The sequence below is a fragment of the Macaca fascicularis genome, chromosome 12, assembly GCF_037993035.2.
Source record: "Macaca fascicularis isolate 582-1 chromosome 12, T2T-MFA8v1.1".
Lineage (NCBI taxonomy): Eukaryota > Metazoa > Chordata > Mammalia > Primates > Cercopithecidae > Macaca > Macaca fascicularis.
The window spans coordinates 21,652,243-21,678,073 of NC_088386.1; the positions used below are offsets into that span (position 1 = coordinate 21,652,243).

A 25,831-nucleotide genomic window follows, 5' to 3' on the forward strand; every position below is an offset into this window, starting at 1 on the left:
CTGTAGGGAATGAAGCAAGTAAGTCACACAGCAGTGACCAAGCCTAAGAGAGAAACCTGGTAGTTGGATAGGAGGCTCCTAATATACTTTCTCTAATGAGCCCACATCATTAGACTTGAGAAAAGCAGTACTGGGTACAGGAGGGAGTCCTGAGCTTACTGGAAGGTCCAGACAGCTGGGATCTGATTTAGTAGACCTTGGTATGAAATGTTTGTTTTTTAAAAAATGTGGTAAAATAGACTTAAAGAAAAAATTTACGGGCCAGGTGTAGTGGCTCACACCTGTAATCCCAGCACTTGGGGAGGCCGACGGGCGCGGATCACTTTAGGTCAGGAGTTTGAGACCAGCACGACCAACATGGTGAAACCTTGCCTCTACCAAAAATACAAAAATTAGCCAGGCATGTTAGTGTGTTCCTGTAGTCCCAGCTACTGGAGAGGCTGAAGCAGGAGAATCGCTTGAACTCAGGAGGCAGAGGCTGCAGTGAGTCAAGATTGCACCACTGCACTCCAGCCTGGGCAACTGAGGAAGACTCCATCTTAAAAAAAAAAATTATCGTCATAACCATTCAATGTGTAGTTCAGTGGCGTTAAGTAGATTCACATCGTTATGCAACCATCACCCCCACGGATGAATTGCCTTTTTAAAACTCAGAATGAACCCTAGAATCTCGATTCTGGGCAGATTTCTACACAAGAAAGCAGAGGATTTATGTAAATATTTATCTTAACAAGCTAACCCTCATATCCTTTCTAGGAAAGACTACCTAACATCCGATGTTCTCTAAGGATGCTTGCAACAAAAATCTCCCCAGACTCAACTCAGCAGATCTCTGAGTGTTGATGGAAGTTCAGTTTATGCAGTAGTCAAAGCATTAAATGTCTAATCTGCTCTCTGAAACCTTCGCAGCATTCATCATCAGTGGGGAAAAGGGCTCAAATTACCTGCAATTTACTCAGCTTCTGCCGCAGACTTGCCTCATTTTGGCATTCATAAGACAAATCAAGAGAGAGGAAATCAACCGTGTCCTGGAAATAGTAAATAGGGTCATTAGAGCCTAAGCAGTGTCAAGACTCTCGGAAATATGCTTTTTTGTTTCTCCCCTTATCACTAAACTGAATATTCCAAAGCGGGATTTTCCAAAGGAAAAGATGGAGATGGAATGAGAAAGTGTGTGTGTGCGTGTGTAGAGTGGCGGGGGGATGCCTGTGCCTGTGTGTTGTTGGGAAATGCATTACCTACGTGCTCATCCATTTGCCTCTGTGCTCAGCACACAGAAAGCACGCAGTGTTGATGGCTCAGTGAATGTGTGAATGCCAGAAATGGGAGGGAGCTGGAGGCCAGGGCTGCCCCCGGCACTTCCTCCACAGACTCTAGCACTTGGCCAGGATGGGGGCGGTAGAGCCTTCAGCCAAGCACGGCTCCACAGTCATCCCTGTGAATCCTGCTGGGTTTTTGGTTTTGGTTTTAATTTCAGGCCACGGTTTGAAGTTCACCCCCAGTTATCCCTAGCCAGGCCAAGAGCTAGGGCCTGTGGAGGATGCCCTGGGGACATCCTCTTTAGCAGAGCACAACCCTCATGGTCCTGGTCGTCAACTCCCCCATCCACGCATCCGATGAGGATGTCCCCTCTGCCCTGTCTCTGGCCCGCGTGGGCTCAAAGAACTTCAGATCCACAGAGTCTACACAGGAAGACACCACCATGCTGCCACTACCCTCACCACCCCCAATGCTCCGCTCCCCTCCATGAGCCTGGTAGACTGTACCTTTCTACCCTTGGCATGATTAGATCATTACCTGTCTTATCCCTCCCACAGATCATCTGCTTCTTCGAGACAAGGACTATGGTTCACAGCACCTGGTCAGAACCAAGTGCTCTGTGCACCTTAATGCCTAGTGTTCCGTTATTGGAATGCTAGGCCTGTGGGTGTTACTTATATCCTACTGCTCAAGGTCATCGCTAAGGTCTGATTGCAAAAGTTCAAAAAATTGCAACCTCAGGCATAAATGGGTTAATAAGTGGTTCACCACTGGCTCCCTGTTGCTTTCTCAGTTGTCATCAGTGTTCACTAAAGGCCACTCTGGCAGATATTGGTCCAGTGTCCCCTGCCCACCCTCGCAGCTCTTGCTTGTGTCTGTCAATTCTGCACAACACATTGTCACTGAGTGCCTACCTCCGAAAGTCACACTGTGCTGGGATGGTGGGTAGGGATTCACATTTAGAGATAAATAATATCCACAGAGGTTTACACCTTTAATAGGGAGGGTTAGCAAATGCACCAATCACACGAGGAGAAGGCAGAAAGTCAGACATGCCATGAGAAGCCCGTACCAGTGGTTCTCATGCCTTGCTGGGGATTAGACTCACCTGGGGACTTGGGATGCCTGTGCAGGCCCAGGTGGGTCCCACCACATTAAGCCTTGGTCTCTGTGCTCTCTCCTAGCTCTCTAGGTGGTTCTGATGCCCACTCGAGCTTGGGAACCACTGGTCTAAAGCAATGGCTAAGGGTCCGGGTGGGGAGAGAGCGCAACAGGGCGAGTGAGGGAGTGTTACTGAGCGAGGCCTCCGCTGGAGAGCACAGTTACGTGTATGTTAACAATGGAGAAAATTTTGCTGGAAGGAGATTTGAGGAAGACAGGAAGACAGGAAGGACGTCCAGTAGGGGATGCAGGAGAGTAGGAAGCAAGCATAGCACTCACACGGGCAAAATAGGAGGTGAGGCCAGAGAGAGAGACACCCACACGTTCATGCACTGGAGGATCCTGCAGGATTCGTCCCACTCGGGAGTGTGGCTTCCCAGCAGGGAACGGGTCAGAACTGTGCTTTCAGAAGATTACCAGAAGCATTGCACAGCATGGACTGGGGCAGAGACCAGTACAAAGGCTATTTCTTTTTTTTTTTTTTTTTTTTTTTTTTTTGAGACTCGCTCTGTCGCCCAGGCTGGAGTGCAGTGGCGCGATCTCGGCTCACTGCAAGCTCCGCCTCCCGGGTTCACGCCATTCTCCTGCCTCAGCCTACCGAGTAGCTGGGACTACAGGCGCCCACAACCGCGCCCGGCTAATTTTTTTTTGTATTTTTAGTAGAGACGGGGTTTCACCGTGGTCTCGATCTCCTGACCTTGTGATCCGCCCGCCTCGGCCTCCCAAAGTGCTGGGATTACAGGCGTGAGCCACCGCGCCCGGCCCAAAGGCTATTTCTTGACAAGCATTTTTCTGATCAGCACTTTGGCCTCCTGTGTTCATAACTGATAGCAGTTATCTCCCTCTGTAAACTAATTTAGATGCCATTCTGTCCATGCAATCAGCCTTGGAGTTGTCCCTCCAGAACCTTATCAGGTCTTGGTTCCATCGTGTTTGAACTGGAAAATCTGAAGACTGGACCCTGACTCCTGGGGCCCCCATCACCGCACAGACGCCAATGAGCAGCACCACATCTCTACAGCGCCAGGGCGATGCTGCAGAACTGGAGGCCAGCAGTGGTTCCCATGGCTTCCAGACTGCCCAGCAGCCCAAGGGGGCCCAAAGCTGTTCACTTCTCAGATTATTTTGATTTTTCTTTTAAAAATATAGTTAAAGGCTGGGCGTGGTGGCTCAAGCCTGTAATTCCAGCACTTTGGGAGGCCGAGGCAGGTGGATCGCCCGAGGTCAGGAGTTTGAGACAAGCCTGACCAACATGGTGAAACCCCATCTCTACTAAAAATACAAAATTAGCTGGGCGTGGTGGCACATGCCTGTAATCCCAGCTACTTGGGAGGCTGAGGCAGGAGAATCGCTTGAATCCAGGGGACAGAGATTGCAGTGAGCTGAGACCGTGCCACTGCACTCCAGCCTGAGCAACAAGAATGAAACTCCATCTCAAAAAAAAAAAAATTAAAAATATAAATTATAGTTAAAAAGTGATAGTTGGCTGGACGTGGCGGCTCATGCCTATAATCTCAACACTTTGGGAGGCTGAGGTGGGAGGATTGCTCAAGGCCAGGAGTTGGAAGTTGAGGCTTCAGTGAGCTGTGATCATGCCACTGCACTCTGGCCTGGGTGACAGAGAAGGCCACAAAACCCTGTCTCTAAAAAAATAAATAACTAAAAATAAAAAATAAAAAGTGATAGAGGATGTATGAACATTAAAAAATTTTTTTTTTTTTCTAGACAGGGTCTTGCTGTGTCACCCAGGCTGGAGATATGATCACAGTTCACTGCAGCCTTGACTTCCAGGGCTAAAGTGATCCTCCCACCTCAGCCTCCCGAGCAGCTGGGACTACAGGCATATATCACCATGCCTTGCTAATTTTTGTATTTTTAGTAGAGAGGGAGTTTTGCCATGTTGCCCAGGCTGGTCTCGAACTCCTGGGCTCAAACAACTCTCCCACCTCCCCCGACAAAGTGCTGGGATTACAGACGTGAGCCACCGTGTTCGGCCAGGTGCACGTTTTTTAAAAACCCCTTTATAAACCTAGTACCTGTTTTGCCATAATTTCATCCCTTCTCCTGTAAGCTATCTTGGACTCAAAAATCAGAGCAAGCAGAGGCAAGTGACTCCTTCCTGCAGGGATGCCGACACTTGACCAAGCAGGAGCTGCAGCTTCAAGATTTTGTTTCTAAGGTAATTATGAACCTAGAGAATATATACCACTCATTCTGAGGTATTTACAGAAATGTCAAACCAAACAGACCAAAACTTCTCGTTTTTAAAAAATTAAAATAAACTCTCCTTGGATGTTACAGGTATATTTTTGGGCTGCTGTCACCTGGGCAAGCGCAGATATGGGTGGTTCTAGCAGGAGCTCCGGGATATCTTCAACTCGCAGGACAACAGAGAGTTTTCCGCCTGAAACCAACCAGAGACATGAGCAGCAGGTGAGCGAGGGCGGGAGGCTCTGACTGCGGAAACCACTGGGGGATTCATTTCCTATGGACCCGAAGAAGTCATCCACGTGACTTTACTCTAGCTGAAAGATTGTAGAAGAAAAGGTGGCTTAAAAAAAATAATGTTCCGTTAGAGAGTTTGTGAAAATCAGGACTATGAAATGCAGAGCAGTTGGAAAGTTGGCAAGGAGAGGACTCCTTCCTAAACTTCTTTTTTTTTTTTTTTTTTTTTTGAGACAGGGTCTTGCTGTCGCCCAGGCTGGAGTGCAGTGGTGTGATCTCACCTTATTGCAGTCTTTGCCTCTCAGACTCAAGCGATCCTCCTGCCTCAGGCTCTTGAGTAGCTGGGACTACAGTTATGCACTACCATGCCTGGCTAGTTTTTAAATTTTTTGTGGAGATATGGTGTCATTATATTTTCCAGGCTGATCTCAAACTCCTGGGCTCAAGCACTTCTCCCGCCTTGGTCTCTCAAAGTGCTGGGATTACAGGCATGAGCCACTGTGCCCATTCCTAAACTTCTTTTTAAAGTCAGGGTGCTCTCAGGAAACTGCTGTTCCCTGATCCTTATTCATGGGAAAATATCACTACAGCCCCTACCGGGCATTGAGGGGAGAAACAAGGAAATATTAGCATGTGTGGCTTGTACCCACTTGTTTTGACATTGGATGACATAACAGTGGTTCTCAAACTGTTGTGTACATCACAGTCACCTACCGAGATTGTTAAAATGCCAATTTCAGGCTGGGCACGGTGGCTCACGCCTGTAATCCAAGCACTTTGGGAGGCCGAGGTGGGTGAATCGCTTGAGGTTAGGAGTTCGAGACCAGCCTGGCCGACATGGTGAAACCCTGTCTCTACTAAAAATACAAAAATTAGGAGTGGAGTGCGCCTGTAATCCCGACTATTTGGGAGGCTGAGGCTGGAGCACTGCTTGAACTCAGGAGACAGAGGTTGCAGTGAGCCTAGATCTCACCACTGCACTCCAGCCTGGGCAACAGAGTGAGACTCCGTCTCAAAAAGAAAAAAAAAAAAGCCAATTTCAGGCCCTGCCCTCGGAGATTCAGAGTGAGCAGAGTAGAGTGGGCCCAGGCGCAAGCATTTTAACACACTTCTCGGGGGATTCCAACACAATGGTCCTCAGACCGTAATTTGAGAAACACTGCGTGGTGCTGGGATGGCTCAGCCGCTCTGTGTTGCTGTCGATGGATATAAATTTTCAGCCCACATTGGATGTTCCTTGAGGAGCAAAATTTAAACATTTATGTAATCCCTCCAAGTATCAAGCTTAGGACTGGGTGGATAGAAAGGGCTCAGACCTGTGATTTGGAAACACGAAACAAAAATTGAATAAAACCGCAGTTTCAGATTTTAACAATAGGACCATATTCATTCAAATTCTTTACAGAAGATAGATCCCCTGCCAATGAAACCACCACAAACAACCATTACCAACTACAATGGTGCTTATTTTGATAAGCACAACGAATCTTTGAAATACTTCTGAGCATGGAATATCACTGGGAGATATTTAGTTCTCATTCTGACAAGATGATGTTGTTTCCCAGTTATTTAATGGTTGTGCTCCATGGATCTGTTTCACATTCCACAGGTTTCCAGACTTCAAACCATCATCACTTCCGCGGAATAAACCGCTAATCTACTTTAGTGTCTCTATACATTTGCCTATTCGGGACATTTGTTGTAAATGTAAATATAGATTGTAGGCCGGGCGCGGTGGCTCAAGCCTGTAATCCCAGCACTTTGGGAGGCCGAGACAGGCGGATCACGAGGTCAGGAGATCGAGACCATCCTGGCTAACACGGTGAAACCCCGTCTCTACTAAAAAATACAAAAAACTAGCCGGGCGAGGTGGCGGGCGCCTGTAGTCCCAGCTACTCGGGAGGCTGAGACAGGAGAATGGCATAAACCCGGGAGGCGGAGCTTGCAGTGAGCCGAGATCGCGCCACTGCACTCCAGCCTGGGTGACAGAGCCAGACTCCATCTCAAAAAAAAAAAAAAAAAAATATATATATATATATATAGTAAATGTAAATACGTGGTTGTGACTGGCCGCTTTCACTAGCATGTTTTCAAGGTTCATCAATGTTGTATCATATATCAGAACTTCTTTCTGGCCAAGCATGGTAGTTCACACCTATAATCCCAGCACTTTGGGAGGCCGAGGTGGGAGGATCACTTGAGGTCAGGAGTTCGAGACCAGCCTGGCTAACATGGTGAAACCCCGTCTCTACTAAAAATACAAAAAAATTAGCCGGGCATGGTGGTGCATGCCTGTAGTGCCAACTACTTGGGAGGCTGAGGCAGGAAAATTGATTGAACTTGGGAGGTGGAGGTTGCAGTGAGCCAAGATCGCACCACTGAACTCCAGCTTGGGTGACAGAGCGAGACTCTGTCTAAAAAATAAATAAATAAACAAAATAACTTCTTTCTTTTTCTGGCTGAATAATATTCTATTGTATGGATATAGTAATACTACATTTTATTTATCCATCAGTTGATGGTCATTGTTTCCACTTTTGGTTTTTATGAATTACACTGCTATGAATGTTTGTGTACACATTTTTGTTTGGACATTTGTTCATTTCACTTGGATATATCCCTAGAAGAGGAATTGTTAAGCCATATGTTAACTCTAAAGTTTGAGGAAGTGCTGGGCTGTTTTCCAAAGTGGCTGCACCGTTGTTCATGGCCCCAGCAGTGTACTCAGGTTCCATTCACTCTACAGTGTCACCAGCACTGTTATAGTCTGTCTTTTTAATTACAGCCCTCCTCGTAGGTGTGAAGCGGTATTCTGTTCTATTTTAATTGTTGGATTAAGTAGTCGGTTCATTGGCATTTCTTATGGGTTTTTTTTTTTTTTTGCTTTTAATCAAGCTATGTTATATAACATTTTTGATGTATATCAAATAATACATTTTTAAAAGAACAATAAGTCTATAGGATTGGACTTCGAAGGAAAGTGAGCATGAGGGAGAGAGAGGGAAGAAAAACCACTTTTTGAAATAGTAAGAAGACTGAAAAAGAGAACTTATTCTGTGTCTTGCATGATATTGGGGACAGATATTTGGGGAAACACAAAATGAAGGGTAGGAGAAATAAGCAGAAGAAAAGAAGGAAGATATGAGTTTAAAAAGAAAGTCTTTAGTCACCTGATGAAAAGTAAAAATAAAATATGGAAAACATTTAAATAAACATGTACATATAGTTTTATAATTTAAAGAATTTTGTGCATCCATCCTCAAAATAAGATTTTTATTTATTTGGGATGATACCATCTTTCCTTCTTTCTTTTTATTATTATTTTTCAATCCTGCTTCTTCTGTAGTCTTTCATTCTTTTTTATTTTCTTTTCTGTTTCTTTCTTTCATTTGTTCATTAGTTCTTTCTTTTTCTTTCTCCTCTTTCTTTCTTTTTCTTTCTCTTTCCTCTTTCTCTTCTTCTCTTTCTTCTCTCTCTCTCTCTCCTTCCTTTCTTCTTTTTCTTTCTTTCCTTTTTTTTTTTTTTTTTCCAGGGTCTGGCCCTGTCACCTAGGCTGGAGTGCAGTGGTGTGATCTTGGCTCACTGCGTGATTCTGGCTCACTGCAGCCTCTGCTGCCCGGGTTCCAGCGATTCTCCCACCTCATCCTCCCTTGTAGCTGGGATTACACACGCACACTACCACACCTGGTATGTGTGTGTAATCCCAGCTACAAGAGAACTTTTGTGATTTTTTTTTTTTTAGGAGAGATGGGGTTTTACCACGTTGGCCAGGCTAGTCTCGAACTTCTGAGCTCAAACAAGCTGCCCACCTTGGCCTCCCAAAGCACTGGGGTTACAGATGTGAGCCACTGCGCCTGGCCTCATTCTTTCAAAGTTTATTTTACTCAGAGCTTCTTCAGTAGGATTGGAGCCAACACACATCTCTGTGTTTATTTGCTGACCCGCCCCAAGACAGGCTCTGCAAAGAGCACAGTGGTTCTCCATGGTGCTCCTAGGTTCAGGCAACTGTCTCCGTGTCCAGAGCTCTGCTCTCCCTCAGACTGGGCCGCTTTTCTCTTTCTCGAGCCCACTCTCGCCCTGCATTCCCAACTGCTCAAATGGTGGCCCAGGAACAGCCTTCCTGGCAACTCTGTCTAAAATATCCCCAGCCACTCTCACACTTTCTTCCCTTACCCTGCCTTAAAAAAAAGAAAAGAAAAGAAAAAAAAAAAAAAGTGGTAAAATACACATAACAGAAAAAGTACCATCTTAACTATTTGTAAGTGTACAGTTCAGTATTATTAAGTATATTCACATTGTTGTGCAACCAATCTCCAGAACTTTTTCATCTTTCAGAACAGAAACTCTATCCCCATTAAACAGCTCTCCATTTCTCCCTTACCCCAGCCCCTGGCCTCTGTCATTCTCCTTCCTGTCTCCATGAATTTGACCGCTCTAGGTTCCTCCTGTACGTGGAATCATACAGCATTTGTCTTTTTGTGTCTGACTTACTTCACGTAGCATAATGTCCTCAAGGTTCATCCATGTTGTAGCATGTGACAAGACTTCCTCCCTTTTTAATAAAGGTGGAGTAATATTCCACTTTATGTCTACACCACATCTTGTTTATCCATTCATCCATCAGCGGATATCTGGGTTGCTTCCCCCTTTTCGCTATTGTGAATAAGGCTGCTATAATGTCCTACCTTATTTTCTAAGATAGAAAAAAAAAATGTTTAAGGCTGGGCGCGGTGGCTCAAGCCTGTAATCCCATCACTTTCGGAGGCCGAGGCAGGCGGATCACCTGAGGTTAGGATTTCCAGTCCAGCCTGGCCAACAGGAGAAACCCCATCTCTACTAAAAATACAAAAATTAGCCGGATGTGGTGGTGCGTGCCGTAATCCCAGCCACTGGGAAGGCAGAGGCAGGAGAACCACTTGAACCCGGGAGGTGGAGCTTGCAGTGAGCCGAGATTGTGCCACTGCACTGCAGCCTGGGCAACAGAATGAGACTCCATCTCAGAAAAAAAAAAAAAAAAGAAAAAAATGTTTAACCTCTCTATAATCAAATACGTGCAAATTAATAAGAGATGAAAATAAGTGCTTTCACTGTTAAATTAGTACTAAAATATAGCATTTGAAACTGACAGAATGGGGTTAGAAGAGTAATTTTATAACTGTTCATATAAATGATTATATAACTTTTCTGTAAAATAATTTAGTACCATGTTTTAAAATCTTAAAGAATGCAGATCTTTTTACCTAGTAGTTTCAATTCTAAGACTCTGTCAAAAAGAATTTATCAGAAGGTGGGAAATAGTTTATAGATAGGAATGTCATTGCAACATAACTTGTAACTAGTGAAAATTAGAATAAACATATAAAAATAAGGAAAATAGTTTAAACTTTATGCTCCATTTATACAATGGGAACCTATAAAACCATTGAAAGTTATGCTTTCAAGTTTTTGCTTTGTTTTAAGCAATACTATTCCAGCACTGGAGTAAATTATTATTATTATTTTAGAGATGGTGGTTTGCTATGTTGCCCAGGCTGGTCTCCAACTCCTGGCCTCAAGCAATCCTCCTGCCTTGGCCTCCTAACAGGCATGAGCCACCACCACGCCTGGCTCAAGTGTTTAATAAAATGAGAATATAGTCATAAAATATGTTAAACTGAAAAACTGGAACATAGAAGTATGTATATATATCAGGTACTATATATACAAATATGTATGTATACAGTATATAATAAAAACAAGAAAGCATACATAATGCAAAATTGGTTCTCAAAATTGGTGTACCTAATGTACAGTTAGGGAATTGATTAAAATCACAAAAGTCCTGGTACAGCCTAGGCCTCCAGATCAGAACTTCAAGTCCCCTAGGAGGCAGGAATGTGAACAGTTAACAGTTGTGCACTCCTCATCCTGTGGTATATAATTGTTTCATCTTGTATTTGTCTGTCTCCCAAGCTGGAATGCAAGCTCCAACTAAGACATGTAAGTAAAGGGGAGCTGAGGGGGAAGGACAGGAACCATGAAGCCTTGCCTCCAAGTCAGGCAGCAGGACATAGAAAGGAAGATAGAAAGACAATCAGGGCTTGCCCAAGTCAAGACTGGGCAAGGGGGTTTCAAAGATATATATGTGTGTGTGTATGTGTGTACATATGTGTTTGTGTGTGTATATGTGTGTGTGTGTGTATGTGTGTATATATATATATATATATTTTTTTTTTTTTTTTTTGAGATGGAGTCTTGCTCTGTTGCCCAGGCTGGAGTGCAGTGGCATGATTTTGGCTCACTGCAACCTCTACCTCCTAGGTTCAAGTGATTCTCCTGCCTAAGCCTCCCAAGTAGCTGGGATTACAGGCACCTGCTACCATCCCTGGCTAATTTTTGTATTTTGGGTAGAGACGGGGTTTTGCCATATTGGCCAGGCTAGTCTCGAACTCCTGACCTCAAGTGATCCAACCACCTCGGCCTCCCAAAGTGCTGGGATTACAGGCGTGAGCCACTGTGCCTGGCCTCAAAGATATTTTTCAAAGGAAATGCTTAGCATTGTGCCATATTAGGTACCCCTTCCTATCTCCAGTGGGAAATCAATACATTATTAATTTCTCCCTATGCAGAGACATGAGAGGACTGCTGAAGGTGGGTGGCGAGAAACGCCAAATCTGCTCTAAGGAGGACGGGGAAGGTGTGTGATGAAGGCTGTCGAGGGGTCACCACCAGGTCAATGTGTACTCACCCTGAGAAGCATAGTTTTCATGGTAAATCTCATAGGCTTTTCTGTGGGCATCACTGAGGGTCTGGAGTCGTGACGCTCTTGATTCCTGGTGGGGAAGCTCCTTGATCACTTCCTCCAAGTCACTGAAGGTGAACCAGATCCCAACTAGGTCCCCGAAGGAGTGGAAGGCGAATGTGGCATAGTCGGCAAAGAGGTCAGCGAAGACTTCGGTTCTCTGGAGGGTGCTGGCCGGGAGGGTCTGGTGGTGCAGGATGACCATGGGCTGAAGCCGTGCAGTCTTGAGGGCCTCCAGCAGTCGCCGGTAGCACTGCACTGTTTTCTTGTCGGGATTCTGGGTGCTTCCTGCTGGGAGGAGCTGTGCCCATGACAGAAATACCTTGTAGTGGGTGATCTGACTGGCATGAAGACTGCTGAAGTATTCTGGCAGGAAAGTGGGCAGTGGCTGGTGACAAACATACATGTCTTTGTCCCCTGCTACAAAGTTAGAACTCTGGTCTCCCAGGGGCCCACTCAGGTTGTGCAGCAAGTCATTGGTTAAAGGACCAGCGGTGGAAATGAAATTTCTCTCAGACTCCCAGTCTGACCCCCAGCATGAAACACTTAGCAGGGCAATAAAGGCTACATGCCAAGACAGCTCCATTTTCTAGGAACTGTTAGAAGGTATGTGGAACCCTTACTTTATAACAACAACTGAGGTTGTAAAATACTAAGTGATTAATTAAGACTTAATAATTAACTGGGTTATCTATGATCACAAAATCAGTACATGGTTCACTAATGCAATATTTAAAAATGTAAAGATCAGGGCCGGGTGCGGTGGCTTGCACTTGTAATTCCAGCACTTTGGGAGGCCGAGGCGGGCAGATCACGAGGTCAGGAGATCAAGACCATCCTGGCTAACACGGGGAAACCCTGTCTCTACTAAAAATACAAAAAATTAGCCAGGCATAGTGGCATGCGTCTGTAGTCCCGGCTACTCAGGAGGCTGAGGCAGGAGAATCACCTGAACCCGGGAGGCGGAGGTTGCAGTGAGCCGAGATCATGCCACTGCATTCCAGCCTGGGCAACAGAATGAGACTCCATCTCAAAAAAAATAAAAAATAAAAAAATAAAGACCAACACAAAAACTTCAAACTTCCTATACAATTTAAGCAGAGGAACCTGGAAAATGTCTGAAGAAAACAATTATCAAGTTTTTATTTATTTATTTATTTTGGTGACAGGGTCTCACTCTGTTGCCCAGGTGGGAGTGCAGTGGTGCGATCACAGCTCACTACAGCCTTGACTTCCTGGGCTTAAGCGATCCTCCCATCTCAGCATACTGGGTAGGTGGGACCATAGGTGTGTGCCATCACGACTGGCTAATTTTTTGTACTTTTAGTAGAGATGGAGTTTTGCCATGTCACCCATGCTGGTCTCGAACTCCTGGGCTCAAGCGATCCTCTTGCCTCAGCCTCCCAAAGTGTTGGGATTACAGCTGTGAGCCACCACACCCAGCCACAAATTATTTAAAAATTTGTTTACATAATACAACAAAAATAAGTCCTTTGCCCCAAATTTTCCCTCTTTAAAAATATGCTGAACACATTTTGTAAGAGATTCGAACAATATGGAAACATCTATGAAAAACTTGCAAATTCCTTCACCCTCCCCCCTCCTCTTCCTAGAATAAGTATCTTCAACAATATGCATCTTTCCAGTTTTCTTTCTCTGCATATCTTAATGGTTATACAGGAGTCAGAATGCCTGGGTTTAAATCTCATCTGATGAAAATTAGTTAACTTTGTGCCTCAATTTTGTCACCTGTAGAATGTGGATAATTCATCATAGGCTGTGGGGATTAAATGGGTCTTTCTTGTAGCATGTATGGAACAGTACTGCTCAGGGATCATTATTATTACATATGTACAAATGGAAACATTTGTATAACATTTAAAATATAAAACAATTTAACATATATGGAATCATGCCATGTGTAGTTTTTCAGCCTTCTTTTCTTCACCTGACAGCTCTTAAGAGCTCTGCCTGCCAGGCCGGGCGCGGTGGCTCAAGCCTGTAATCCCAGCACTTTGGGAGGCCGAGATGGGCGGATCACGAGGTCAGGAGATCGAGACCATCCTGGCTAATACGGTGAAACCCCGTCTCTACTAAAAAATACAAAAAATTAGCCGGGCGAGGTGGCGGGCGCCTGTAGTCCCAGCTACTTGGGAGGCTGAGGCAGGAGAATGGTGTAAACCCGGGAGGTGGAGCTTGCAGTGAGCTGAGATCCGGCCACTGCACTCCAGCCTGGGCGACAGAGCGAGACTCCGTCCCCCCCTCCCCCCCCAAAAAAAAGAGCGCTGCCTATATCAGAACTTATAGACCCACCTCTAACAGATGCACAGCTTTCCACAGCAAGAATGTACCATAAATTAACATCTTGCATATTAAACACTTCGGTTGGTTTTAAATTTTTGTGTTGCAAACAATGCTGCAAATGAATATCCTTATATACAGGCTGGGCATGGTCACTCACGCCTATTTTGCCAGTACTTTCGGAGGCTGAGACTGGAGGATTGCTTGAGCCCAGGAGCTTGAGGCCAGTCTGGGCAACATAGGAAGATCATGTCTCAAAAACATGGTTTTTGATTGATTGAATGCCAATTGTCTTCCAAGGTAGTCTTCTTCAAATTTAAATCCTACATATAGTTAGATGTGTGCCTGAATCTGTCTGCCTTGCTAATGCCTATTATAAAACTTTACATTTTTCATGCTTTGAAGTAAATATGTGCTTGTTTTTCTTTTTCTGATTACTTAAGAGGTGAAGCTCTTCGTGTTAATTGGGCATTTTCCTTCCGAGATTTATATTCACAACCTTTCTCCATTTTTATCTTATTACTGATATAAAAATTCTTAATGGGACTTTGGATATCACATATTAAAACATGATAGAAAAATTTTCCCATCTTTTAATTTGGTTTATAGTGTCTTTTTTTTTTTTTAAATAGATTCCCATGACTTTCCATAGACTGTAGAGGGTGAAGCCTGGGAATCTTTTTTTTTCTTTTTTTTTTTTTTGAGAGTTTCACTGTGTCGCCCAGGCTGGAGTGCAGTGGCGCGATCTTGGCTCACTGCAAGCTTCGCCTCCCGGGTTCACGTCATTCTCCTGCCTCAGCCTCCCGAGTAGCTGGGACTACAGGAACCTGCCACCACGCCTGGCTAATTTTTTTGTGTTTTTAGTAGAGACGGGGTTTCACCATGTTAGCCAGGATGGTCTCGATCTCCTGATCTTGTGATCCACCCGCCTTGGCGTCCCAAAGTGCTGGGATTACAGGCGTGAGCCACCGTGCCCGGCGGGAATCTTTGTTGGTGGTGGTGGTGGTGCCACCCAAGCTGGAGTACAGTGGCATGATCTCAGCTCACTGCAACCTCCACCTCTTGGGTTTAAGCAATTCTCCTGCCCCAACCTCCCGAGTAGCTGGAATTATAGGCACCCCGCCACCATGCCTGGCTAATTTTTGTATTTTTAGTAGAGATGGGTTTTGTCCATGTTGGCCAGGCTTGTCTCGAACTCCTGACCTCATGTGATCTACCTACCTCGGCCTCCCAAAGTGCTGGGATTACAGGTGTGAGCCACTGTGCCTTGCTTTTTTTTTCTTAAGTGAAAGCAAGCCTATTAAGTGAAAGTAAAGGAATAAAAAGTGGTTACTACGTTGGCAGAGCAGCCTATACTCTTTAAAGATGTATTACCTGGTACCATCTTTTTATAAAAATCCTGTGACAAATCTACTTGAGTATTCGTTCTTGTTTTCAATATTTGTCATTTGTTTTTATTTTTAAAATACATAATAATTGTACATACTTGTGGAGTACATTTTGACAAGGTTTCATACAAGTTGATCCCAGGAAAAGAGATAATTATTGGGAGAAATGTGTTCACACCATTGTTTTAACCTATATTAATCTGTCTTGCTTTCTACTAATAGATTTGTGGCTGCTCAAATTCACATTGCACTGCAAAGCTCAGACATCAAGACAAGTAGAGTACTCATGGGTATTAGACTGTCCCATGTGGGCCTTAGCCTTAGACAGTATTTTGCTTTTGTGACCTTTAACATACTTTGTGATTTAATGGATCTTCATCACAGGCACAATTCTTAAAATGCCAGTTCCTGACACTAATGACATTATAAAACATTTCTAACAACTTGTTTTCAAAATATAGATACAAAATGGTAATCCTACGGAAGAACATTTTTTTCAGTAACAAATATGCTGCTTTGTATTTGGCAGGATTAAGACTCTCGCACAGTAGGCCCACACAGCTTTGGAGTGGCAGAAAAGAGGGAGGGAGGAAGTTCATGGAAAACGTGATTGACTTCCTTCAGTTGTTTTTCAAATTCCCTTTTAAAAATTGACACATTTTACGTATTTATGGGGTACATGCGTTATTTTGTGTGCACAGAATGCGTAATGATCAAGTCAGCATATTTCGGGTACCCATCACCTTGAATATTTTTCATTTCTGTGTGCTGGAAACATTTCAAGTTCTCTCTTCCAGTTACTTTGAAATATACGACACGTTGTTGCTAACTAGTCACCCTATTATGCTATCAAACATTAGCACTTATATCTGCTATTAAATATCTAACTATATGTGCGTACTCACCTTTTATCTTTAAATCTCTTAACGCATCTTGAATTTTAACTTGGGTATGCTGTGTGGCAGGCTAATTTCTAACACTGAATAGGCTACCCTTCCTCTAATATTTGAAATGTCACCTTATCAAACGAAAAACCTATATGTGCATAGATGTTTCTGGACTTTTTACTGTTGCAACTGATTTATCTGTTCACGTGCCAGTCGTTACTGATCTTAATTTCTACACTTGTGCAGTACTTTTTGCTTTCAGATAGGGCAAGGCCTCTTCTATCACCCTTTTCCCCAGAATCGTCTTGACTGTATTTGCACATTTTCTTTCCCATATGTCCTAGAGATACTTCAATTTCAAAACATCTAGGTCTACCTCAATTTTGTCTGTGGGTATCTCACAGTGTAGCTGTACCACAGCTTATGTAATAATTTCCTTATTGATGGGTGTCTGTTGGGATTTGGTTAAAAATGTATTAATATATCAGTTGACAATTTATGGCATTCAAATCTTTCCATTCTATAATGTCTATCCACTTATCTTAAATATTTGTCTAATTTTCTTCACAAAGGTCTCATATATGATCCATTATCCATTAACCACCTCACCTCCCTGACAAGTACCACATGGAGAAACTGAATGTGTGGAAACATAAGGACACATACTCAGATGTGGGAAAAGGGGATATGCAGTAATTATCTCACCTTGTTCTGGAGCCCCCACTCTCATTAAGGGCAGGACTGGGAGTGGACGCATTTGCCAAAAATGAATGTACCTTTCCTGGACGTAAAATTTCCTTTAGTAAATAGTCAAATTAAAGTTCAAGTTCCAATCATAATGTTTTAAGATCTCTGCACCCCATTTTCCTTATGAAGTCAGTGCAGGGAGATGCTCTTCCTAATACAAGTGGGAGAGGGTTCTTTCTTGCTGTCTCCTAAATTTTCACTACAATGTCCCGCCTGGTGTTTGTGCTATGCTAGTACCATTATCACTCCCCCAACAGGAAGTCTGAGATCCTGCACCCCAGAGGTTCCTCATCACAGTGTCAAGGGCCCTCCCACCCTCATTAAAAACATCCTTGACAGCTTATACCCTGCATCTGCTATGTAAATTCTCTATCCATTTCCAGGCCCCCTCATCTCACCCCATCCTTTTCAAGTCAGCAGAAAGTGAAGTTACTATTTATAAGCTCACCATATAGAACATGGAACTACTACATTTCCCTAATTGGCCCTGCAGGTCCCAGATATGCCATCTGTTGTTAAAAGCTGCAACACAGGAACTGCTCCATCTCATGAACATACTGATCATAGCTAAGTCTCAGGAACTGTTAGTATCATAAATGGTAATAACGTTTCCTGGAAGACCATAAAATTTGAGGATAGCTTATAATATAGCAAATGACCTACTTCCCCTAAAAAATCAATTTGAAAACAATCCTGAGAAATTACCCTTAGGACACAGAAGTAAAATAAATTAAACAGTAATTTTAAAAAGTACAATAAACTTTTAATTTTTATAAACTTAAAAAAAAAATTGGAATTAACCTTGGAAAGTCATCTCCAAGGCCTCTAGCTTTCATGAATTCTCTAATGACTCCTTCTCATAGAAACCTAATCCATAATGCCACAGTTCTACCCCTTCACTCCAGATTAAGCAAAAAGGGAAAGACTCACATTCACAAGTAGATGGAAGCAATAATCAGGGTACAGTAGAAGGAAATCCAATGGACAACTTTAGAACAAGTTATTTTATTTTGAAGAATAAAAGCAGTAGCTGGCAATTGAAAAAAAGTTATTTGCTCAATAAGACAGCACATACCTTCAAAGTAGTGGGACTTTTCTTACACATGAAAACAAAGGTATTGGTTATAGAGACCACACATTATTTGGTTCCAACTTCACTGGGACAGGAAACACACCCAAGTGCTGAAGCCTGTGTTGGTATAAAACCTGTGATGAATGTGACACACAGGACCATCAACTCAATTCTTGTTTCTGAAAACAAATCTTGAAGCATCACTTCCAGAAACATTTCCGTCCCTAGCAGAGTTCCAGCCAGGCTCCAGGCCACGAGGTGGTGTGCCACAGTTCCTCAGCTCTGTTCAGTTACTTTCACTATCTCAATCTTCGAGCAAGTAGTTAGGGTTAACTACCAAGTAGGGGTCTTCTTCATAGCTCTCACTTCCCTCTGTGGAGCCTTTCAATCCAGCCTGGGTGAGCTCAATGAGAACATGATCCTGTGAAACACAAATATTTGTCCTCAGGTTTCAAGCAGTATTATACCAATGTCCAGATATAAGACTTGACCCTTCTTCTGAGTGTTTGCTATCAACATTTTCTTTCATTTCCCAACTAGAAACTCTTAGGAAAAGGACCACACTTCAAAAATCACTATCAGTGCTCTGCTAAACCCTATTTCTAGTAGGATGCTGACCTTTTCATACCATAAACCCCTTGTGGAAAATTAAGAAATACTTAAATATATTACATCAAATGCTTGTAAATATAACTTCAAAAAAGGAAGCAATGCTTGAATTTTAAGGTTAAACAATTCTGCAAAATCTTCTAATTAACTGGAAGTCTGTTTCATACTTAATATCGTTCAGCAATTTTTAATTACTGACCACTGAACTTCTTCATATACCACCATTTCATAGAGTTAGGAGAACAATCTATGAAGAAAATTCATCTGAAAAATTTTTCACTCTGAACTAATAAAAAAAAGGTAGAACATGCCATCTAGCTTAAAATCTTGATGACAGATTTTAAGCCCATGATATAATTATAGGTCAGTCAAAAATGTCCACAAATGAGAAGAGCTCCTAGCCAAGCCTATAGAAAGGAACTCAGCAAATTGTGATTTGATCCTAAGAAGTTTGGCAAAGCTCCACAGTATAAAGGCTGATGCCACTAAGGGGGACTGAACACTTTTTTAAAAATTGCCCTTTCAAATCTACTCCTGAAGTTGGACTGGACACTTCCAAGCACTCACTCTATGTGTTAACATACCTTCACAGGAAGCATATCTGATCAGAACAGTATAAGCTCTCTAGTTTTCTGTAGCAAATTAGTTCAGGTGGTAAGCCAAATTTTAAAAGGTAATCCAGGCCAGGCGCAGCAGCTCACGCCTGTAATCCCAGCACTTTGGGAGGCTGAGGCGGGTGGATCACCTGAGGTCAGGAGTTTGAGACTAGCATGGCCTACATGGTGAAACACCATCTCTACTAAAAATACAAAAATTAGCTGGGTGTGGTGGCGGGCGCCTGTAACCCCAGCTACTCTGGAGGCTGAGATAAGAGAGTCACTTGAGACCAGGCACGGTGGCTCAAGCCTGTAATCCCAGCACTTTGGGAGGCCGAGACGGGCGGATCATGAGGTCAGGAGATCGAGACCATCCTGGCTAACACAGTGAAACCCCCGTCTCTACTAAAAAATACAACAACAACAAAAAAAAACTAGCCAGACGAGGTGGCAGGCGCCTGTAGTCCTGCTACTCGGGAGGCTGAGGCAGGAGAATGGTGTAAACCAGGAAGGCGGAGCTTGCAGTGAGCTGAGATCCGGCCACTGCACTCCAGCCTGGGCGACAGAGCGAGACTCCGTTTCAAAAAAAAAAAAAGAGAGTCACTTGAACCCAGAAGGCGGAGGTTGCGGCGAGCTGAGATCCTGCTACTGCACTCCAGTCTGGGCAACAGAGCAAGACTTTGTTTCAAATAAATAAATAAGTAAGTAAGTAATTCAAGTTTAGATCAGTTAGCTTCACAATATGTTCCAAAGTCCTGAAGTAGATTCCTTGCCTGGGTCGTTTTACTTTACGCTGATCCCAAGGAGCACATAGACATGTCCCGCCACTAGAAAGCAACTCTAGGCCCTGATCTGAGTAGCTTTTCTTACATCTCCCTACTCCCCAATAATCACACACTAATCTACCTTCACAGTAAGAGGGTTTTTCAGAAGACACAACCCCAATACATGACCTCTGTAATATTTACATAGTAAGCACTGTGAATTGGCACAACAGTTCAATGTCTGCCACATAATAGGAATTTTTTTTTTTTTTTTGAGATGGAGTCTTGCTCTGTCGCCCAGGCTGGAGTGCAGTGGCCGGATCTCGGCTCACTGCAAGCTCCGCCTCCCGGGTTTACGCCATTCTCCTGCCTCAGCCTCCCGAGTAGCTGAGACTACAGGCGCCCACCACCACGCCCGGCTAGTTTTTTGTATTTTTTAGTAGAGACGGGGTTTCACCGTGTTAGCCAGGATAGTCTCAATCTCCTGACCTCGTGATCCGCCTGTCTCGGCCTCCCAAAGTGCTGGGATTACAGGCTTGAGCCATCGCGCCCGGCCATAATAGGAAAATTTAATCATTCAACATATATTTGATCCTGCTATGTGCCAGGCACCACTGTAGCTCCTGGGGCAAAGTCTCTACCCTCACAGAGCTTATACTCTATAAGAGAGACAAACTAACCACTTAAATAAAGAATATACTGCTGGGCCATGTTAAACATTATGAAGAAATACAAGGCAGGGTGACAGCAAGAGCAGAAGGCTATTATTTTGGCAGGCTAGCAAGAAAGGCTTCTTTGAAGAGGTAACATTTGAGCAGACACAGGAGAGGAGGAGGGTATCTAGGGAAAAAAACAAAGGGTGAGTGCAAAGGCCCTCATATTTGGTGTGTCTAGGGAACAAGGCCACTGTCACTGGGGTGGAATGGGCAAGGGGAAGACTGCTGTGAAATGAGGTGAATGAGGGGACGGGGTTACATTGTATATAGTTCTGCAGGCCATGACAAGGAGGCTGAATTTCATTCTTATATGAGAGAAGCACTGGAAGGGAGGGCAGTAAAATAATCTGATTTATATTTTAAAAAGACTTATCTGGCTGCTAAGCAAGACGCTAATACAAAAAAAGGGACAATTATGAGGCTCCTGCAACAGTCCATGCCTGGTGGCTTGGGTGGGCTGGTGAAGGCAGCAAAAAGAGAACAGAAAATATACACACATGGAAGGTAGGGGTCAGAGGATTTGCTGCTGAAGAGGAGTTGTGAGACGAGAGTGGAATCAAGGAGTCAAAGACAATTTCAAAGCGTTTGGCCTATAGCAATTGAGTAAGAACAACTCTGTTTTTGAACACATTAAGCACGAGATGCCTGTTATCAGCGCTCTCAGTAGGCAACCAGCTCTACACATCTGGAGTTTACAGGAGTGGTGAGAGCTGGTGACATAAATGTGGAAGTCATCAGTAGATGGGTAAATTCATAAAACCAAATGAGATCACTTAGGTAATGAATGTAAGCAATCTGCGAGTAAAGTAAGAAGATTCAGGCCAGGCACGGTAGCTCACACCTCTAATCCCAGCAGTTTGGGAGGCCAAGGTGGGTGTATCGCCTGAGGTTAGGAGTTCTATATCAGCCTGGCCAACATGGCAAAACTCTGTCTCTACTGAAAACAAAAACAAAAATTAGCTGGGCATGGTGGCAGGCTCCTGTAATCCTAGCTACTTGGGAGGATGAGACAGGAGAATCACTTGAACCCGGGAGGCGGAGGCTGCTGTGAGCTGTGCCATTGCACTCCAGTCCGGGCAACAAGAGCGAAACTCCGTCTCAAAAAAAAGATAGATTCAGGGAAAGAGACTAAGAGAGAATAACCAGTGAGAAAGAAGCCCCAGGAAGATATAGTGACTCAGAACCAAGTTAAGAAGACAGTATTTCTAGGAGTGATCAACTGTGACAAAGCTGTGGACAGGCTGAGTACTGCGAATGGCCAGCTGACAGGAGTGGAGAGAAGGCATGCAATGGTCCTGTGAGAGAGTGAGGCAAAGAGCTGACCAGGGAAAAGGAATTGCACTGGGCAGTGCTGTCATGAGGTTAATGAGACAATAAGAACTATCCACTTGAGACTTCTGGTCATCAATTTAAATAAGACTGGGCTCACAATTGTATGCTTTTCTCCAGATAATTTCAGCTGCTCAGAAAAGGATACAAGAAAAAAAAAGTTATATTTAACCAAGTTTGAGGTTTCACCAAACAAGCAAGACAGAAGATTTACTATTGGGTTGGGTAAGGTGGGAACTAAGAATGTGAGGAAAATGAAACATAGGGAGTAGGTGACAGCAGTACGACCAAGGGCAAATAGGAGGGTGGGAAACAGAAGCTTAAAACACCTAACTAGTAAGACCTCAATCCCACCTTCTGAGACTTAACCGAAATTCTGCTTGTTTCAGCAGAGGAAATAAGTCATTTACCTGCTGCTAATTCTCCCTTATTTTACAACTCATACTTCTGACTATACTCCAATGATTCAAAACAAACAAAGGTCAAAAAAAATTTCACTAGTGAACCTGCAGATACAGGGCATGAACTTCCTCCCTCCCTGATACCAGAACAAGCGCACTTCTGCACCTACATAGTGTGTGAGTCGATGAATAACTTTCTCTATGATTCTTTTTTTATTTATAAGTTCTTCTTCAGAGTCTATCTCTGATTCGATTTCCTTCAAGTACCAGTTAACAAGCTCGCTCCTCTTTAATGCTGACTCGTCCTCTTCTGCAACAAAAAAAACACATTTAAATTAACCTAGCAAATTGTACTGTCAGTGCTTGGTTAAATTTCTGCCACATACACAACAAGGTAATGCACAGATTAGATAAACATCAAGCTGTCCGAAAGTACATCTGCTGACATAAGGTCCGCAATGTTCTAGCATAAGCCTGAAATAACAAGTCTTATCACTTGTATTAAAGCATGCCTTCCTTTATCCATAAGGAGAGAAACCTAATAAAATAGATTATAAGAAATACGTTTCTTAAAGCTATTAAGATTTCAAAGTATGAAGGTCTTTTCTTCATCTTCTTATGCTTTACCACCTCTGAGAATGTTTGCCAACAGAAACTAAAACCATAAATTAGGAATGAAGCAATAGCAAGCAAAAATTCTGATATACAACAACTTTTCCTCTGTAGAAAGGGTAAGGCTTTATGGAACTGGAGTTTAAGTAAAATTTATGAGTATTCACTCAAAATAAAAAATTACCTGTTTATTTTAGCAAGGTTCATCTTACTAACTGAACTGCCTGCTTCTTTTAACAAGTCCAATGTCTACCAGACTTTTAGAAAGTCCTGGTAGAACTGTCAACACATAGGAAATGTTTGGACCTGGATAACATAACTATCATAAAACTCAACTTCTGCTATGTTTAAAACTTAGCTGTATGAGGGAGAAAGAGAATAATGACATATAACATGAATCAAGAACACCTTGAGTTTCCAAATCATTTTGTGCAAGATGGGAATGAGGACAAAAGCTGAGGTGTCCTAGTGGCCACTTTGTTGCCTTCTCTCTTACTGGTCTAAAGTTCCCAAGGGAACAAGAGCAGAAACGACAATCTCTTGTTCTCTTCTTTCATAGCAGAGCAAATACTGTGATGACAAAATATTCCAGGAAGCCAGCACAAGCCATCCTTGGGGCTTTTAATCAAGAATTATCTGATGCTTAACTATCAAGTAGAAGTTTAGGTTCAACATCTTGAATTCATAATTTTTCCTTCCGCTTTGTAGTTAACTGTAGGGTGATGAAACTTTGAATAGCATGGTAAAGCAGTTAAGGGTAGGAAGCGTACTAGTGTCCAGATGCCACACTTTACTAATAACTAGATGAGGATTTTACTCCATTTCTAGTCTACAATGGCCTTTTGATAGTACAGATTTCTGGGTTCAATTCATTACTGTTAAAATATACCCTAAGGGTCCAGCTGTTTTAAGCAGGACCATTGTAAGGGAATAGTAATTTTGCATTTGTAAAAACATTTGTATGTTCTGCTTCATATGTTATCGGGTCCCAAAGTTATTAAAATAGGCTTAGAATGTTAAAAAGAAGGACCTACAAACCTCTGCCTGACAATAAGCTTGTGAAGAAATGTGCAGGCTGGCAGGTATGCTGATATTCCACAAATTTACTTTGCTAAAGTGAGTTTATCTAACAACTTATCCTTTCTTCCAACAGAACAACACGAAGTTTGGCAATCACAAGTGGCCTATGTGAACAGAGCTTACAGAAGTGACCGAGCATGTAAGTAGTACCAGGTAAGCCTCACCTTCTTCCACCTTTCTGAGGTGAAGCACAATAAGGTTAGAGATTCGGCAGTACTCAGAGAAGCCCAGCCTTAAGGAGGCTTTGGGAGCAGACTCTTGATTTATGTCTTCACTGTAGCCGTTGATCCCATTCACAGGAGCAGGACTGTCAGCATGACCTAAGTGAGAAATTGACCACCTGAATCTATTTTTGTGCCCCTAACATCTGCTTGTCAAGCATTTACAAATATACTACTTATATTTAATACTGATTTTTTCACTTTTAAAAATTATTATTATTTTGTTTGTTTTAGAGACAGGGTCTTGCTATGTTGCCCAGGCTGGTCTCAAACTACTGCGTTCAAGTGATCCTCCTGCCTTGGTCTCCCAAAGTGCCGGGATTACAGGCGTGGGCCACCACACCCAGCCTTAATACTAATTTTAAAACAAGCATACATTCCCACATGATCTCCTCTGTCAAAAAATAAAAATGAAAAATGAAATAAACTGGCTAGTTGCAGTGGCTCACGCCTGTAATCCCAGGACTTTGTGAGGCCAAGGCGGGCAGACCACCTGAGGTCAGGAGTTTGAGACCAGCCTAGCCAACATGGTGAAATCCTGTCTATACTAAAAATACAAAAATTTGCTGGGTGTGGTGGTGGGTGCCTGTAATCCCAGCTACTCAGAAGGCTGAGGCAGGAGAATAGATTGAACACGGGAGGCAAAAGTTGCAGTGAGATGAGACTGCACCATTGTACTCCAGCCTGGGCAACAAAAGCAAAACTCCGTCTCAAAAAAAAAAAAAACAAAAAAACAAAAATAAACCAAGCATACAGTTATACAGATAATATAATAATTTTCAAATAAATTAGAAGCAAATGTATAAACTCTACTAGTAAAGACAAAAACTAACGGGAGGAATGTGAGGGATCAGAGATATAAAGATTTCACAATCTGAAAGTCCACTTGCAGTACTGTATACAAAATAAAAAATTCTACCAGCCTGGGCAATATGGCGAGATCCTGTTTCTACAAAAAATTTTCAAAAAATTAGCCAGGAGTGGTGGCATGGGCATATAGTCCCAGCTATTAGAGGGGCTGAGGGAGAAGGACTGCTTGAGCCCAGGAAGTTAAGGCTGCAGTGCCACGAGTGTGCCAAGGCATTCCAGCCTGGGTGACAGAATGAGACTCCATCTCAAAATAAATAAAATTTCTAGTATTTTTCTGTTCTAATGTGATTTAAACCATGTTTTAAATTCAGAAGCTAAACAACAATACAAATTAGGGTAAAACCGAAGGGATTTATGTCTATTATCACCATTTTGGTGCCTTTTATTTTAGTCTCTCAAATACATATATATATTTTGAGACAGAGTCTCGCTCGGTCACCCAGACTGGAGTGCAGTGGCGCGGTCTCAGCTCACTGCAACCTCCGCCTCCCGGGTTCAAGAGATTCTCCTGCCTCAACTTCCCGAGTAGCTGGGACTACAGGCAGTCTCTACCACGCCCAGCTAATTTTTGCATTTTTAGTAGAGACGGGG

General features: G+C 43.1%; 2 protein-coding genes across 2 annotated transcripts in view; both read right to left on the reverse strand.

The window, feature by feature from the left end:
- Positions 1-12,245, reverse strand: part of LCT (lactase) — a 56,405-nt gene extending 44,160 nt beyond the window's left edge. Inside the window, exons 1-3 of the mRNA XM_005573041.5 lie at positions 11,594-12,245; positions 4,746-4,825; positions 945-1,028 (exon numbers count right to left, since the gene is read on the reverse strand). Coding sequence (XP_005573098.3) covers positions 945-1,028; positions 4,746-4,825; positions 11,594-12,233 — 804 coding nt within the window. The 5' untranslated portion in view covers positions 12,234-12,245. The remainder of the gene's footprint in view (positions 1-944; positions 1,029-4,745; positions 4,826-11,593) is intronic.
- Positions 12,246-17,959: 5,714 nt separating this feature from the next.
- Positions 17,960-25,831, reverse strand: part of MCM6 (minichromosome maintenance complex component 6) — a 37,421-nt gene continuing 29,549 nt past the window's right edge. Inside the window, exons 15-17 of the mRNA XM_045367015.2 lie at positions 24,314-24,469; positions 22,628-22,767; positions 17,960-18,463 (exon numbers count right to left, since the gene is read on the reverse strand). Of these exons, the coding sequence (XP_045222950.2) occupies positions 18,347-18,463; positions 22,628-22,767; positions 24,314-24,469 (413 nt within the window). The 3' untranslated portion in view covers positions 17,960-18,346. The remainder of the gene's footprint in view (positions 18,464-22,627; positions 22,768-24,313; positions 24,470-25,831) is intronic.